Consider the following 18,761-nt stretch of genomic DNA (forward strand, 5'->3'; position numbering starts at 1 on the left):
TCGGGTTGCGACCAAATTCGGGCGGAGGGCGGAACGGATTAACTGGATTTACATTGAACCCTATGAGGAAATTCGCCTTGGGTTGCGACCAAATTCAGAGGGCGGAACGGATTAACCGGATTTACATTGAACCCTATGGGAAACTTTACCTCGACTTGAGACCAACTCAAGTTGCAACCAGAGTCACGGAACGGATTAAGTTCGTATCCCGAGGTACCACTGTAGTACTAATTTTCTCAGATCTTCATCAATCGTTTCTGCTCCAGGTATTCCTTCAGAGGTTGGGTGCTGGCCATCAGAAGCAGGATGCTTTTGGTGTCCAGGCTGTCCAATGTTCTCTAAAATATGTGCATTTGTGCCTTTTTTAATTTTCTCCCATCATATTCAATCTTTTGGATATACAGATATACAGAACCCCTTGGTGTAAGATCATGGGGCATGGTTTCTCATAATTCCTCCATCATGCCATAGCTTTATGGAAGAATGTGGATGCTCAATTTTTGGCATCTTCTGTGAGTGCTGACAATTATGGGATTTGTAGTACAACACTAAATTGAGGAAAGTCTTAGAAGTGATTTGCTGGTCAGAGATTAATACGCTAGTGAGTCTGGGAGGTAGCAAAATCTTGTTTGGGCCACTTGAGTAGACCCTAGTGTTGTTAAGCTGAGGTTAAGAAGTATTTTAAATCAACAACCTGCACTCATAAGAAGACTGATTTCAGGTGGAATGAAAGGGATACTGACTGGACTTCCCACAAGACCCACGTACTAGCTCTGTGTGCAGATAGGGACGCAGATTGGAAAAGATTTGGTTGGTCCAACTACTGACCATTCCTGGAATGGAGGACACTAGCCATACATGCACAATAATTCATTATGTTCATTATGTGTTCTTGCACAGGAGTAGGAATTCTATATCCAGCAAAAGAGGCAATGTCTAAACCATTTATCCTTTTTAAAATGGTTTCCTTTTGTGATTACTTCAAGGATTTGTGACAAATCTGTTTATTAGGCAAGGAGATTGACCATCCCTTTTCATTAATACAGTAGTTAGCATCTGTGTGTGTGTGTGTGTGTATGTGTTAAATTCATTTTTTCTTTTTGTTGAAAATCCAACAATTAAGGGACCTTTAACATCACAGAGGCAAGGTTCTGTGACAGGATACCACTAATATATTTTTCGTATCTAGCAAAACTGTTTCAATAAGTAAAGGAGTTGTTGGCTCAGTTATATCAGGCGTGGAAATTGTACATATGCTTGATTAGACTACTCTTTCTCCCTTTTTGTGATTCAGCTGAAGCTGAAAGTGGGCTAGTTATTCATGAAGGGAGGAGTAAAAAGGGGTGAGTAAAACCAAGCTACATCTTTGGGGAAATATGTGGTGTAATATATGGAGGTATATGATGACAGGTTTCAAATCAAAATGGACTAATATGCTGTATTCTGCTTTTTTTAGACCCTCTCATTCATTTTTTGTTCTGATGGCGTAGCAAATATAGTTTGTTTCCTTTAGGGTTGCAGTGGATGGAAAGAGATGAGGATGGAAATTAATTTAATGGTTGATTATATTGGCCTGGTTATGTCTTTCAAGCATGGGGGAAACAGTGACGTTTTTGAGTTCTCCTTTTGGGTTTAGAAAGGTATATACAATCTGCCTTCCCTTAAGCTGTCAGAACGGATAAAGATATTACATTAGATCACACACCCATGTATGAGGTTTAACGTGTTTCCCACCTCCCTTCCTTTGAGGGGGGGGGGGAATTTCTCTGTATTTACAGTGTATTTCCTGTATGGTATTTGTACTTATATTGTCCACCAGGAGGCAGTATCTGATCAGTTTCATCCTATTTGGGGACTCTTCAGCTGTAGGTAGCTAGATTTTTCTGTGGGATTCAAACCCTCTCCTGGGAATTTTAACAGATGATGACACCTCGTCATCTAACCTGCTAAAACAGTTTGAAGGAGAAGGCCATTGGACAGACTTCTAAGCACTGTAATAAATAAGCCTGAGGCAGGAGTTATAGGACCGTCATTGTTAGGCAAAGTGGCAACCTAAGATGGCAGATGCCAGCAATAGGATGTTGGAGGACAGAAGTATATGTTCTATCTTGACTTAAGCCTGCTAAGTTAGATTTCTGCCATCCAGTTTGGTGACTGTCCCAGACTGGGTTCATCTACTAGAACAGTAAAGCTTTTGTGCATGGAATTGGAGAGGCCACCACCTTGTCTCTGGTTCCGTTGTATTCAATAAATGTCTTGAGTTGGCTCTGCAGATCACCAGAAGATTTTGACAGTTCATACTGGAAACGGTCCGGTTAATTTCACAACACTTTGATCCTGTGTAAGGCATCTTTCTTGGGTAAGGGTGTGAGAAGACTATCTGAAGGAGGACAACTCAAGCCCTGAAAGTTGTGGAACCACACATTTGTAGAGTTGGATCGGACTCCTGAATCCAGCTTCCTGCTCAGTGCGGGAATCTCCCTTCCCATCTATCTTCTTGAGAAGTTTGCACTCAAAACAAGTTAGCAGCTAGAGTGGTATTTATAGACCAATGTAGGAAAAGTTAATCAGTAATCTATTTAGCCTGCAAGCTTGGGTGAATTTCAATATGTAGAATAGTTCTTGTATTATTAGCCTGATTGACTTTCCATAGACAAGCCAGTGCAAGTATATTTCCAATAGTTACAGAACTGAGTGGGTAAACTAAGAAGACACAAAGTACACACAAGGCAATAATGTCAAACCCAGCCTGACAAAATTACATATGAAGTTCATTACAGTAATCAGCAGTTGTGCCAAAGCAGACATCATCACCGAGTTGGGAAGCTTATTAACTTTGGGGAACTCTCTGGTGTGAAGATAAATAAAATGTGAGTACAATGTCTGCTTCCAAAATAATATTTGCTTTATATTCATTGAATTCTTGAGGCACTTCACCCTTTAAATCAACTGTGGAGGATGTCAGTTGCTAACAGTACACCTGTGTGGTTGGTTTGCAAAGATTGCAGACAAGCAGGAAAGGGTGCCCAACACTGTGGTCCTGTGACTATGGTTCATCTTTTAATTTGGAAAATGCGCTCTAACTGAGGTACTCTTGAAAACCACAGATAGTCTGTTGAATTACTCTTAGAAGGGATGGTGGAATGTGTCTCTTTGATTCTTAGCAGATGGGCAAATGCACTTTTTATAGACAAAGGAAACATGTCCCACCTTTTCCAGTCCCAGTTGTGCTACTCAAATTTGCCTCTGCCATACTTCCTTGGATCGCTGGTAACTGGTGATGTGTAAAAGACAGGGAAGTACAACAGGTATGGCACAGGATTTGCTAGATATTCCTGCAAATGTAGTATTGTGTTTTTGATTGCGGGCATAATTCTAAGGCAGGTTTGTGGAGTTACATGTTTTTATGACGTCTGCTCATTTTTGTAGTATCCAGAAAGACTTCTGACCATGCTTGCTGAAAACTGATGTCAAAAGTTCCTGTCATTTTGAGGTGGGAAATACATGACATCTAAAGAGGAGGTGCTAAAGTAAGCATAACACCTCTTAATGTGTGAGTGCACAAAAACCTTTCACATCCAAGAAAACATGGAAAATCCCAGTTGTGCTGATATGCATCATTGGTTCCTTCCATCTTGCGACATCTCTCTACCCATTCAGGCTTTTGGCCATTAAAAGTTATCCAACACGGGTTTATTGTAACTTCTAACTGAATCAAGGATGCTGAAAAAGAATGATTGTATATAGCATTCATCAGCAGGTCCTTAGTGGTAGAATGTATCTATTACATGCAGAAGATACTTCTGCCTCTTGGTTGACATAAGAGATACTCCTGTCTGAATCCTTGGAAAGCTGCTAACCAGACTTGTAAAATAGTCTACTCCAACCGGGTGGCCTTCAGATGTCCTGGAATGACAACTTCCAAAATTCCCGGGTCAGCATGGCAGATAAACATTGGAAGTTTAGGGAATTATAACCACAGTACAACTGATGCCCCATGTTGAGCAAGACTGAAGTAAACTCTAGTGGCCTACATGAATAATTGAATCAGATGGCGTATTTATGGTGTAGATCAGCTTCTCATATTTATTCCCCATCCCTGTGCTTTGTAGGTACTAGAGAATAAACAATTTCTGTCTTTTTCCCAAAGAACAAATTCTTCACAGCTGAAAGCATTATTTGTCATTTATACTTTTGAGACCCCAAATGGGCTACCACACTGCTCCCTTTGGAGAAAGCCCTACAGTACCTTATTTTTGGCTTTCAATTAAGTTTGTGTTGACACAGGTGAAGGGTGTGCAGCATCCATTTCAGATGCTGGCAAGCAGATGGGGCTATATGCAACATCTGTGTTGTATAGTCTTGACAATTAGGAGGAAGAGGAAGGAAAAGGAAACACTTGGATGCCAGCAGGATTTCTAGCTCCTGAGTGAAATAAATAGACACTTTTTGGTTCTCAACATAAAGCAGGCCTTCCTGGAGAAAAGTGAAATCCCATTCACACAGACTTACTTCTTGTTATCTGTAGATCAACACATCATGACTGACTCATACATATTTTCATTTGTTGGGCTAATGTTTGAAATGTAATTTGAGTTCATTTTCAAACTACCCAGCTCCCCAAAACTGTGCCCTGTTGTTTATATTGAATTCTCTACAGTACTCTTTCCAGAATATTAGAATAAAATCTCTTCTTCACCAGACCAAAATTCTATTAGGTCCATGTTTCTCAAACTTGGTTTCCTCCAGATACATTGGACTGTGTCTTACAGAATCTCTAGCTGGTATGGACAATTGCAGACATCATTATTTTAAACATCATCCCTTCAGCTATTATTTCTGCAAGTTGAATGGCTGGTAGCAGTAAGATGAACTGCTTGATCTTCTCTAGCTCTGTCTCCCCCTTCCTCTCACTTTTACTCTTGTGGCTCTGGTGAGAAGAACAAGGGAGCAGAGGGCTTATATTTATTTCTTTTATTTCTTATTACAGTATTTCCTAGGGGCCAGAACACAAAACATTTGGTTCAGTTGCAACACGGAACACTCACATCATTTTGAGTTTTGACTGGGGCTGTTTTGTTCTAGGTTTAAAAGAAAGCTTATTTTCATGTTGTGCACACCCTTAGAAAAATGCCTAAATGATGTCAACAGTGATTGCAAGCATTACATCACTCTAAACAATAAGCAGTTAGCTTTTGTATTCTTATTTTCCATTTTGTGCTCATTCTTGAGATAGAACTGGAACAAATGACTAGTACTAAATCAAGACACACACGCACACAGACACAGAGGAAAAAAGTGGAAGTGGTGGGAGGAGCAGGTGAAAAGAATTGTTGTTAAGCATTTTTATTTGGACAAGGCCATTCTTTACCCCATTAAACATGCATTTTAAAATTTGCACAGTATTTATTTCTGTCTGGGAATGAATTTCTGTTTCTGAAAGCATTTTATCCGTTGAGATTTTTGCAAACGTCGTGTATATACATACACATTGCACTCACATAAACACGCCATCAACCAACCAGTTGGCAAAGCAGGCTCTCTCTCCCCCAGACACCCTCCCCCCCCCCTTTTTGTTTTATTTTGGTGGAATCTGCAAGTGGCTTGATGTATTTGACACATGTGTGACAGCTCCCTGCATATGAGAAGAGCGGTGTGTTATACTACCCAGCTGTGTGTGTATTTGTCTGCACATCAAGCAGGAGAGCACCCGCTTAGTCAGATCTGACAATCATATGTGAGCTGGTATTACTTCCACTCCAGAGTGCATTTTAATGCCAAGAGCTTAACATTTGACAAAGAAATTGTCAGAATATATTGCTACTCTGCACTTGTGAAATATTCTCACTCTACCAGTTCAATATTCTTTTATTGTACAAACATAAAAATAGCCCCTTCTGAATGATCCTTCCTTCCTTCCTTCCTTCCTTCCTTCCTTCCTTCCTTCCTTCCTTCCTTCCTTCCTTCCTTCCTTCCTTCCTTCCTTCCTTCCTTTTTCCTTTTTCCTTTTTCCTTTTTCCTTTTTCCTTTTTCCTTTTTCCTTTTTGCTAAGCTCAATACCAAGTTTAGCAAGGCCAGGCTAATCATTTCTAGGAGTTTAGTGTCGTAACTAATGATAATGCATCTTTTTTTTTTTTTTTTGAAGAAATTGGTTTATTTAAGTGCTACACCAGTCAATGACTCTGTTGCCTATTTATAGTATTAAATTAAATTCTGCTTGCTTCTGCCAGTGTCTTCATGTCTGCTTTATAAGGGGTCTCCTCAAAAAAACCCGTAATGTATAAACTTGAAAAATTCATGTTTCATTTTTATTTTATAGATTTTACGGTGGTGATTTTCAGTTTGCTTAGAATTATGGAGCTGCTGTTGAGGCTGGATTAGATCACATGTCTTCAACAATTTTGTGTCTTGAATCCCACCAACGACTCTGCTGAAGAATCTGGATCCCACCATATAGAAGCATAGGATATAGAAGCATAGGATATAAATCTAAAAATCATGCTTATATTTTTATTTATTTATTAAATTTGTATGCTGCCCATCTCCCTCAGTGGGCCTTGATCCAAAAAACTGAGTTATAGACTAGGCTTATTTCAACCTAAATAAACTTATTTAATTAAAATGGAGGAGGGAGCAAAAGATTTATGGCAACTCGAGAGAGCCAAGAGATTTTCTTGTAAGTAAAAGTGAGAATAGAAGTTGGGACAATGGGCCACACGCACTTCAGTGCTGAGGACACCACATTGCAAACACCTATCTTAGACTCTGTCATGGTTTGGCTGATGTGGGTCTTCCGGGCTGTGTGGCCGTGTTCTGGAAGTTTTGGCTCCTAACGTTTCGCCAGCATCTGTGACCGGCATCTTCAGAGGACAGGAGCACAGACAGGAGCGGTTCTCTCTGTCATGGTTTATTTGGTTTTTGCTTAGGCGGTTGTGTAAATCTAATCATTTTGGTTTGTAAGCCACATTTTATGTTTAGATGATGATGATGATTTTCTCCTTTTCAGTCAACTTTCCCCCTTTCTCTCTGGCCAATGAACTCATCCAATAATTGCTTATTCACTAGACAAGCCATGGCTCAGGGCAATTTGTGAACCTTGTAGGAGGCCTTTATGCCTTATTCCCAGTTCACATCGACCCTCCTGGTCTTCTCTGATATCACTTTACTGGGTTCTCCATTCCTGCCCACACTCCTGGTTTTATTCCATTAATATATTGACTTCTGCCGGTGAAGACAATCTGGCTGAAATAAAAATAGCCCTAGATAAGCTTTCTTCGAGTATAAAATTCTCAATCTGCACAAGGCAAAGGCCACCGGGATTGGAGCAAACGGATGGGAGCTTTTGCGCTCACTTTTTCCCCCCCCTTTTTCTCTGATGGTCAGAGCTGCCGGCTGTGTGAAAAAAGCACATTAAGCCACAGTCAGGTTTTCCGGCAAATGACTCAAGCTGAGAAATGCCTTTTCTCTCATGCAGTAAAGTTTAGAAATCCATTAGTCCTGTAACACGATGCAGAAAATAAAGATAAGAAAGGAACATGGAACTGCCCAGAGATGTAAGTAGGGAAGAACTGCATTGCATCTTTTAAGCTTGATTTTTCATTCTTTCTTTCAAATTTATTTCTCTGCTTCCCTCAGCACCCCACCCCGCTCTGCTCCCACCGAGACTAAGCTTCTCTGGGAGTTTGCCCCATTGGAATAATGGAACTTGCTTCTGAGTGAATGAGCAGAGATCAGCATAGCTGAACGCTGATTTGGCTGATCCCAAAAAGCTGAGAAGCAGGATTAGTTCTTGGATAGGAGAAAGGCCGTAGCCCAGATTGGAAATGTGAAAAAAATTCTCAGAAGACAAGCAATGGCAAACTCACATCTGCAAATCCATGAAGTCACAGGACTGCACCTAGATATAAAGGGGATTTTATCATACCTTAAATATTCATTGCAAGCCTTCCTTAGCTGGGGATAGAACTAGACCAGTCACAGATAGATTTATTGAAATCGGTGAGACGTACATATCTTAAATCACAGTATTTCTATTTACTCTCAAATTATGTGATAGTGGTGGCGGGGGGTTCCTTGTGTATGTTTGTTCTTTCATCTATTAACATTTTGAATGTTCTATTGATTTGTGTTTACGTATTTAAAAAAAATCTGGAGAGCTTTTAATAGAGGTTTGAATATCACTCATCACAGAATAATTGTTCTTGCATTTTTAGAAACAAAAACTTCTGGATGAACTTGGAGAGAACTGCCTTCCATATCTGACGCCAAAAGATGATGGTTTCTACCAACTGGTAATGCTCAAAAGATCAATGTGACATGTCTTGAGAAACCTTAACAACGTATTTGTCATTTTTTTCTTTTTACATCTCATTCTTGAATGCTTCCTCTTGCTACCTAGAGAGAACAGGAGGAAGGCTCCAAACTCAAACCAAGTAAGCAAGTATCCCCAGGTGATTAAAGGAGAAAAATGAAAGGTGATTTGGTTTTAATGCTTGGTTTAATGTAAAGCCAACATCGGTGCCTTTGTTTCATTTTCCCTTTGTTTGCAAAATAAATTCACTAATGTGGTTCCCACTACCTGAAGTCTGTGGCTTCTGGATCTACACCTTTCTTGCTGTCCCCTCTGCAAATACAATAGCTGGTCTATGGGTCTAGATTATGTCTTAATTATGTAGGTGAGTTTGATGGGAAGGGGACATGATTCAGGAGAGTAAGACTTGGTCTGGATAAATGTCTCTGTCTCACACTCCTAGTAAGGCAAGAAAGCTGAGCCAAAGAAGAATATGAATAGGCATAAATTCATACTGGTAGAAAGAAGGAGGGGTTATTGAAGAAATGGAAAAGTGTGTGAAGTTTTTCTTCAGCAACACTTTGGTCAAATGTGAAACACATGGAAAAATGTGGGTAAGTTCTATCCAATTAAGTTGGAACATACTGAATGAAAGACATAAAAATGAACCTTTTTCTTAGTTTGAACAGCTACAGCAGGAGTTCCTACATTATAGCTATGTCAACTTTTCTTATGTTGACATGTGGTCGAAAGATGCATTTTTAATAGCCCCCACCTTTCCCCCCACTGTTTCAGGAAGGAAAGAGCATTCTCCTTCTGCCTTTTTCTTTCTAGAGATTGATGGAAGAGTGTTATTTTTTTACAGCATTTGAAAATTTATCACTTAACAGCTGTCAAGAAAAGTTGTGTAATTCAGATTTAGACATTATGCTTTACCTACAAAATATCTTAGGGTTTTTGAGATAGGATTGAAAAGACCCCAGACTGAAATTGTGGAAGATTTCTACCAGTTTGGCATTCTTAAGGCTTTCAGAAATTCATTGCCTAATGCAGTGTTTCTCAGCCTTAGCAACTTTAAGATATGTGGACTTCAAATCCCAGAATTCTTAAGAATGCCAAATTTGTTGAGTATTTGGGGAGTTATTCTCTTAATGTACCTAGAGGGTATCAGGTTGGGAGTGTCAGTGGTTCTGTGGTTCTGGTATTATTAATATTGATAGGTTACCCTATAATATACTCTTTGAATCCTCTTTGTATGATCTTTATATTCTCTCTGTACTTGATATACTCTCTATATGTTATATACTCTCTATAATATACTCTTAAATTCTCTTCTGTTGGACTCTTTAAATTTGACAACAGTAAAATGATAAGGAAAGTACCGAGAAGACTACAAAGAGAATTATTTAAGAAATCATTGCTGTGATCACACAACAAAAAACCAAAGCCGAACAACATATTATGGTTTTGTATGGCAGATGAATCCAGGTAGTTGTGGCTTATCCATTGGTTAAGCCAATGTGTGAATCAGTTTTGAAACTTTTCTCTGAGTGGAAAAAACAAGCAATGGGGCTGGCATTTGGAGTGATGAAATAGTAGTTTGTCCAGTCCCTAGTATAGCATCCAGGCGAGACACCAAAAATGGAATACTGATAATATCAGTATCAATGTAGCATATAACAATTTAATATTATGGAACAGTCTTTTCCAAGCTAGCCCCCTCCAGATATGCTAAGACTGTGATACCCAGAATTCTTAATCATCTTTCTAGGAGTTGGTCTCAATGTAAGTAGAGGTCACCAGGTTAGACATCCAAACTGGGAAGGCTGCCACTTAGAAATTTCTAAATTTCTTGATCCAGATGCTATTACCTCCCAATGGAGAACTGGAATACTGTCTTGTTTTGCCAAAGACGACTTGGCAGAGTTTGTGATTGTTGTTGTCACTTGAGTGACAAGGTCATTTTGACTTAAAAAACAAACAAACAAACAGAGGCGGTGTGTGATTTGTAGACAGCTAAAATATATATAGCCTGACCTCAGGTTGCTCTGGGTGCGTTAAATTTTGTTCTGGGATAATGGGCATGTTAAAAAATTAAGCCTGAAAGCTGTTGTGTGCTTTTTTTTGGCAGTATCCATTTAGGGCGGCTTTGATCTGTGCAAAAAATGGGATGACCTTTAATATTAGCTGTCAGAGATACAGCAGAAGTGACATGACTTTTGTTCCTTCAATCAGTAAAAATGTCCAATACCAGCTTTGTGCTGTGTTTTCTTTCTCTTTTTCTTGCTCCCTTTTTCTCTCAACCTTTCTTTGTCTTCTGATCTCTTAATGTTTTCCTTATGTAGGACAAAGCAGGGTGCCTGGCTAGAGAATGAAAGAAGTCTGATTGGTATTCTCAGATGATGTGTTAGAAACGTGTTTCCATTTCCTCTTTCCTAAAAAAAATATATTTGAGATCACAATATTTTTTTAAAAAATCAGACTTCTTTTAAAGCACAGAAACCAGGCACACAGTGTTTAAGTTATATTAATAGGATGCTATTAATATAACAAGTCCAAAGGTGATGTACCTATTATTAAAAAGGAAAATCTCTTTTATATAGACGCATCCATGCAGCGTCCTTTGCCACTGTCTTCTTTCAATTTCCTAGTCTAGTCTACAGCTCTAGCATTTCCTAGTTGCCTCCAAAATGCAAGAACTCACCAGGTCCAACTTCTCCTAGCTTTTGAAGATCAGTCACGTTTGGTTAACGACTGCCAGCTGCTGTAATTATCTCTTCTTAGGCTGGCATTAAAAATACGTAGAACAAGTTAGCTCCTATCTTTAACAGGGAGAGTGAGATGTTGTGACCTCTGGACAAGTGGGCCATGTTTCCTCTTAGATGTTCTGTTACGCTGTACTGTTGTTTTTGGCACTCATCTGATTCTTTAGGAGAGATTTGGGCAACTACCCATGGTCAGGGGAGGGGGTGTGATTGTGCTGTTATCTGTGAAACTCTGCTAGCAACAAGAGGCACTATTCTGCAGATAGCCAAATGCGGGACCTTGCTTGTGCAGCTGGGCCTGACGGGGTAGAGAGTCTTGCTGCTGGCATACTGTTTTCCCTGCTAGGGCTGCTCAACCTAATTACTGGTATGGGATGGAGCTCCCCAAACTGATAATATGAGGGGATTTCAACCTGCCTTCCCAGGATGAGAAATCTGTAGTGGCTGTTGCCACCGTAGACCGAACTCAACTTATTAAGGGCCCAACACATATAAGAAGTCACACACTAGATCTGCTTTTTGTCTTGGGTTAGAAGCAGTGTGGCTTGAAAATTTGAGGGAGGGGGACATTGAGCTTAGCACCCTGTCATGGACAGATTACTCTCTGGTTGCTACAGAATTTCACAGTGTGATCCCCCTCTGCAGTGAGGAAGCCCCTAGTAGAACAGTCTGCCCAAGGCAACTAATGGATCCATGGGTTTTCAGAGGGCACTTGAGGAGTTTCCAAAGGATCAGGTGGGTAGTTCAGCTGAGACTTCTATTTTTTGTACAACTCACTCCATCATGAGCATCATGGATGTATCAGAATGATTTATCTTTTCCTTTTCTTTTTAGTGGAAGGCAAAATATTCCAAACTTATCCTCAGGAACACCAAGACGATCCCTAAAGACATTCATGAAGAAGTCCAAAAAGCCTTTTTCACTCTACGAAAGCATGTTTGTTTCTTCCAAGATCTTGTAAGGATCAAAGGGAAGGATTTTGTTACCCCCATATCTCGTATATTAATTGGAAACCCGGGTTATACTTACAAATATTTGAACACAAGGTTATTTACAGTCCCTTGGCCTATGGAAGGATATGAAATAAATTATTCACATCCTGAAATATCCCTGGCTTGTAAAGCACTAATCAGGCTTAATGACTACTTGCAGAGAGAATCCTTGCTGGTTTTGCAAGAGCAGGATTTGGCCGAGACAACAGGAATGCAAGATTCTCCCGTCGGGGACGGGAATCAAGATTACGCTACTAACATTACAGTGATGGAAGCTGTTTTGCAAGATCAAAGCCCTTCTCGAGTCCCAAAGAATGACTCTACCGATCTGAAAGAGAGAACATCTTACAATCTGACATTATTAAATTATATGGATCCACAGAAAATGCCGTCCTTGAAACTAGAGCCATATTTTGGCATGGGGAGAATGGCTGTGAGCTGGCACCATGATGAAAATCTATTGGAAAGGTCAACAGTGGCTGTCTACAGTTACAGCTGTGAAGGTGGGTCATGCGGTTGAGTGGGAATCAAGTAATGAAGTAAATCTTGTTTGAAGGTGGAGGGGACAACTTGGTTTTCAGGTTGGTGTGCCCAGAAAGACCCTGCTTCAAAAGAATATGTGGGACCATGAGAAAAAAAATGGACAGAGACAAGACAAAAACTAAACTTGATCTCATTAAGGTTTTATTTATGTACTTATTCTAGAATACATTATGTACAGTGCATTTGGAAAATATTCAGACCCCCTTCACTTTTTTCAATTTTGTTATGTTGCAGCCTGATACTACAATTGTTCAAATTCATTTTTTTTCCTCATTAATCTACACTCAGTACCCCATCATGACAAAGTGAAAACAGAATTTTAGAAATGTCTGTAAATTTATTAAAAAGGAAAAACTGAAATATCACATTGGCATAAGTATTCAGACCCTTTACTCAGTACTTTGTTGAAGCACCTTTGGCAGCAATTACAGCCTCGAGTCTTTTTCGGTATGATGCAACAAGCTGGACTGGGGGATTTTCTGCCATTCTTTTTGCAAATCCTCTCAAGCTCAATCAGGTTGGATGGGGGACCGTCGGTGGACAGCCATTTCCAGGTCTCTCCAGAGATGTTCCATAGGGTTCAAGTCAGGGCTCTGGCTGGGCCACTCTAGGACATTCACAGAGTTGTCCCTAAGCCATTCCTGTGTTGTCTTGGCTATGTGCTTAGGATCGTTGTCATGTTGGAAGGTGAACCTTTGGCCCAGTCTGAGGTCCTTAGCGCTGTGGAACAGGTTTTCATTGAGGATATCGCTGTACTTTGCTCCATTCAGCTTTCCCTCAACCCTGACCAGTCTCCCAGTCCCTGCTGCTGAAAAATAACCCCACAGCATGATGCTGCCACCACCATGCTTCACTGTTGGGATGGTATTGGGCAGGTGATGAGCGGTGCCTGGTTTTCTCCAGACATAACGTTTAGAACTGAGGCCAAACAGTTCAATCTTGGTTTCATCAGACCAGAGAATCTTGTTCCTCACAGTCTGAGAGTCCTTCAGGTACTTTTTTGCAAACTCGAAGCGGGCTTTCGTGTGTTTTGCACTGAGGAGAGGCTTCCATCTAGCCACTCTGCTATAAAGCCCAGATCAGTGGAGGGCTGCAGTGATGGCTGTCCTTCTGGAACGTTGTCCCATCTCCACACAGGATCTCTGGAGCTCAGTCAGAGTGACCATCAGGTTCTTGGTCACCTCTTTTACTAAGGCTCTTCTCCCCCGATTGCTCAGTTTGGCCGGGTGACCAGCTCTTGGAAGAGTCCTGGTTGTGCCATACTTCTTCCATTTGAGAATTATGGAGGCCACTGTACTCTTGGGAACCTTCAGTGCAGCAGAAATTATTTTGTGGCCTTCCCCAGATCTGTGCCTTGCAATAATCCTGTCTCTGAGCTCTGCAGGCAATTCCTTTGACCTCATGGCTTTTGCTCTGATACAGTATGCATTGTCAGCTGTGAGGCCTTCTACAGAGAGGTGTGTGCCTTTCCAAATCATGTCCAATCAGTTTAATTTACCACAGGTGGACCTCAATCAAGGTGTAGAAACAGCTCAGCAACTATCAAGAGGCACCTGAGCTAAATTTCACGTGTGGTTGCAAAGGGTCTGAATACTTATGCCAATGTGATATTTCAGTTTTTCCTTTTTAATAAATTTACAGACATTTCTAAAATTCTGTTTTTACTTTGTCATTATGGGGTACTGAGTGTAGATTAATGAGAAAAAAAATGAATTTGAACGATTGTAGTATCAGGCTGCAACATAACAAAATTGAAAAAAAGTGAAGGGGGTCTGAATACTTTCTGACTGCACTGTATTTCACTTAATAATATTTTCTTCCTATCCTACTAAAAATGACAAAACGTGGTGGCAAATGTTGATGGGCTACAGAGTCCCCTTAAGTCACCAGTTGGGCAATTCTCCTTTAAAAAATTCCCAGACTCATCATTTTTGGTTGCCCATATGCCTAGAGTCATTCCATGTGAGCTTTGATTTTGCAAAACGTCAGCAGCATTACTGTATATATGCAATATCTTTTCTTTTTCCTGGGTAAATAGTTGTTACTCCCTCTCTATTTTTCTGGATATTTGGGGGAGGGAGGAGAGATGGAAGGGTGAAAGAGAAGAAGAAGGCAGTGAAACAGAGCAATCTAGGCTACTTTGCTACAGCTGAGCTTATCATGAGCACTTTAAGTTGACTGAAAAGTTACTATAATTAAACTGCTGATCAGGAGCCAAGGAAACCAAAGCTGTTCAATCTCTGCTCCGCATTTTCTCACAGATTCCTATTTTCAAGGCTCTGTGGCAAGTGTGTGTGGGTATTTGTGTCTACATGACATCTCTTTCTGTTGAGCTTGATCTGTCAGTGACAGGCTTGTTCCAGTCCTCTCTCTGCACAGAATATGTGGTTGTGGCTTGGGAAGAAAATTGCCTGTGTTTATGCAACATTGCATGGATTCTTGTCCCAACATGTGAAACTGTTATGGTCCTGTTAGATGCCATACCTTGGAACATGGCAGCCTTCTACATGAAGGAAAGTGGTGCCGAATTTTCAGTATGAGGCGGTGTGTTTGTGTGTAGTTGTTCTGAGTCACTTTCCTCTTTAGTCCCTGTATATGTGAACAGAAGATGAAAACTTGTTAGCAGTGTGATGCACTAAGGAAACACTTCTTTATCTTAGCCATTCTTGGATATGTATCATGATAGAATGTATGGTCTATGGGCAACTTTAGATTAAGGATGTTGAACCTCTGTTGTATCAGATGCTGATGAACTACAGCTCCCACAATCCTTTGCATGCTGTCTGAAGCTGTTGGGAGTTGTAGGTGAGTGATGTTTGAAAGAGATGGGCAAAACCATCTGCCAGCAATTCACGTTCCTTAGCTCCTTTGTAGCTCATTGCAGATGTTGTATATTCCTATCCTTTTGATTTCCTATTCATGTCAAGTACCATAGTGGTAAGGAGCTAAGAGAGGACATTTCTTATGAATCATCTGTCCCTTACCATGACCCTAATGTATGGTGTACCTCATCCCAAGATCAATACCAAGAGAGGAAAAGTGAGGTGACCAGGAATGAGGGCAAAGTCAAGTGGTAGCAAAAAGTAGAAATCATATCAAGCTATGCAGTTAAAACAGAGCCCTTGAGCAAATGAAATATTTTATATATTGCCCTTACTATTGGAGAAGCTTGAACTTCGGTGCAGCTGTAAACTATGCCCATTTATGAGATCCGTAACTGGAGATGCTGTTTTGCTGAAAGATTTCTCTACTGGTCCCCCATCTCCTTTAAAAAGGTAACTTTGGTTAAATTGGGTTGATTTTTCAAGGTGCTGAGTGCTTCCTGAGGGTCCCTGATAACCCTTCGGTTTGTCCAGACCTTTCTGGGAACACCAGCATCTCAGCATCTCCCTAGCACCTTGCTGAATATGTGCTCGGTATCCTGTTATATGATAGTATTAAGCTTCACAAAAGTTTCTTTGTTTCTCAATTTACTCTGCTGAATTTGATCAATAGCTGCCTTGTGCTTCTCCACTTGGCTGAATGTGGCAGTACCCCATTCATTTTATAAATCCAAGGAAACTTTTCCAAAGTGCTAATAGGTTGATTAAGCAGAGGTGATTAACACTATTTAATAGAATGTCGTAAGTACCTTTATGTCAATAAATGCAGACTCCTTTCTCTGCTTCCAGCAGGCAATGGTGAATAATGACAAGAGGCATTCTGTATCTATCTAAACTGAGTTCTGTTCCCAAGGTCTGTCCTTCAGTTGAATTTTTACGTAAGCTGGAACAGTATTATTGAATAATACTGTATAAGTAGTATTGTGTAATGAACTCAAACCATTTTGTTTTTAACTCAAATCATTGTGTATTTAACTCGAATTTTGCTACAGTAGGCTCTGTTCTTAACTATGGGTTGTCCATAAACTGGGCATTCTTAACCTGGGGGCTACCTCTGTCTGTCTGTCCATCCATCCCATCCCTGGCTTGTGATCTTTCCAGAAAGCTTTACTTATAATTAGGTAATTTTGATATAATGAAAACTAACACCTTTGATTTGGCTCCAGTCTGTTTGCACATGATGCTAACCCATAATATATTTGATCTGGGTTTATGTATTATGCATGACTTCACCCATTTTGGTTTATAAGCCATGATTAAAGCATGCTATGTTTTAACATAATAAATTGGTGCAGAAGCTCTTATAAGGATTGCTAATTAGTAATTATTATTTATTCTGAACGCCATGATAGGACTAGAGTATACGGTTAAATGCATAGAGAAATAATGTATATACCCCCTTCAGTGAGTACTCTCAGGATGCAAAGTAGGAAAGAGTTCAGGACTCAGAGAAAAATAAGGAAGCCAAAGTTCCATGTCTGTTCAAAGGAAAGTTTGGGGAGAAGGGAATGAAACGGTAGTTCATCTTCCTGACATGAATGAAGAAGACTCTTGTGTTTGGTGGAATGGTTGTCCATAGAGGGTACATAATTAAACTGTACTTGGTCCCTGTTGGACAGGACTCTGCCATCTTGTTTCTTTCTCTCTTTCAATCAAATGGAATGGCCATTGATAGAAAACAGTCGTAGGAAATGAGAAGGTGAACGTATCACCTGGACAATGCAGTGGTCTTAATCCACTGTAAACATTTTTTAGTCTCCATGCTATTGGGTTCTCAAAACGTTTTATGAGTCACACATGATTACCTAGCTGTTCAAAGCACATCAAAATAATTTCCTCCCTCCAGCTGCCTTCAACTTCCTGTTTCATTCTACAGTTAAACTTGTTGATGTTGATCTATGCTATTCCTTATAACTTGACTGTTAGTAGTCAAAGGCTGTCTCTTATTTCATGTACTCTAATGACAGGTGGAATTCACTGGTCTACTTAAGCTAATAGCTTTTACGGTTATAAATCTTTGAGAAACTGGGACCAAAAGCTGTGGATTTAATATCCACCCGTCACCCGTGTCTTGACAATCTAAGTCTGTTACCCTCAAATACAGCATTCCCCTGTAGTGCTGTAAGAGACAAAGATGCTATTTTGGGCTAAATATACTCCAGTGTATTCTTTTACTATTATGTGTGCTGAATTCTTACTGACTCGGAACTTTAAACCCCAGATTTTGGTCTTGAAACAATATATGAAATTGAGTCTCTGGTTGATCCCTTGTCACCATTCATTCTTTAGGCTAAATATGTGGAGTTCATTTACAGCAGGCACAAAATCATTTGTATAGAATTACTATGTAATATAATCTTGTAGCTCTATTTATATTACAGCTATTTATAATAATAATTGTATAATATTGCTGCTATTATTACTACTAATGTTATTATTGCCACACAATTCTAGGGCATCGTCCAACACAATAAAAAGACAGAATACTTGTTGTATACTTTACATCTAGCTATAAAACTAAAACTAAAATCACATAACAGCTCAGCTACATAAGGTTCTAGGGCCAAGCTAGATCACCCATAGCTCTTGACTTGTGTAAAACTTGACAGTGTTCTGTCCATAGCCAGTTGTTGCTCCTGAGAAAATCATGGGCAGAATCTATTTGGTGCTGGGAAAGGTAGTCATATAGAGTTCTTACATTCAAGTGTCAGAATGTTTTGCTTGAAATTGGAAGCAATGTTAAGGTGGGTTATTTGTTTCATGAATCACTAGCAGATACAAAGAAATACGACAGTACGTCGTTTTCTGTGTGTGCAACGGTTCAGTCTCCTCCCAGCAACTTGGATCATGCATTTGAGATGTGGAGGATCCTTCTGAGTAGATACCTTAATGGGTATTGCTTTTGGCTTCTTGCCCCTCCAGGCTTACTTAGGTGTGTAAATCTTGAAGAGTAATAAACAACTGGATCTGTTAGTTGACAAGTTAATGTTTAACAGGCTAACAAACCTGTGATTGACTGTGGTTTTGACTGATTGTGAAAGGCCTTTCATAACCTGGAGTTTGTGTGTGTGTATGTGTGTTTTTGCACAAGGAACATTAGTAATAAAATAATACTTTCAAAAAGAATCTTGACTGAGTGAGCAGCTATAGGTAAATTTGCACCGTGGATTTTGGTGAGAAACCCTGACAGCTTCTTGGTCACTAATGATTTTATAAACTGGTTGGAATGTTCCTGTCGATTGATAATTGACTAGTAATCCCATCTATTTGCTGCTTAATAGATGCAAGG

At 39.9% G+C, this 18,761-nt stretch overlaps 1 protein-coding gene across 7 annotated transcripts in view; it reads left to right on the top strand.

Annotated features, from left to right (window-relative positions):
- Positions 1–18,761, top strand: part of FTO (FTO alpha-ketoglutarate dependent dioxygenase) — a 198,491-nt gene that overhangs the window by 26,585 nt on the left and 153,145 nt on the right. For 4 of the 7 annotated variants that reach the window (XM_088136144.1, XM_088136148.1, XM_088136147.1 and 1 more), the window contains exons 2-3: positions 8,214–8,291; positions 11,890–12,550. In XM_088136144.1, the coding sequence (XP_087992270.1) occupies positions 8,214–8,291; positions 11,890–12,550 (739 nt within the window). Of the gene's footprint in view, positions 1–8,213; positions 8,292–8,398; positions 8,475–11,575; positions 11,791–11,889; positions 12,551–18,761 lie in introns of those variants that run through there. The other 3 variants (XM_088136150.1, XM_088136149.1, XM_088136146.1) reach the window with 3 other exon arrangements.

The sequence above is a fragment of the Python bivittatus genome, unplaced genomic scaffold, assembly GCF_059951505.1.
Source record: "Python bivittatus isolate LINGU-HERP-01145 unplaced genomic scaffold, Pbiv_v1 ctg000190_np1212, whole genome shotgun sequence".
NCBI classification, from domain to species: Eukaryota; Metazoa; Chordata; class Lepidosauria; order Squamata; family Pythonidae; genus Python; species Python bivittatus.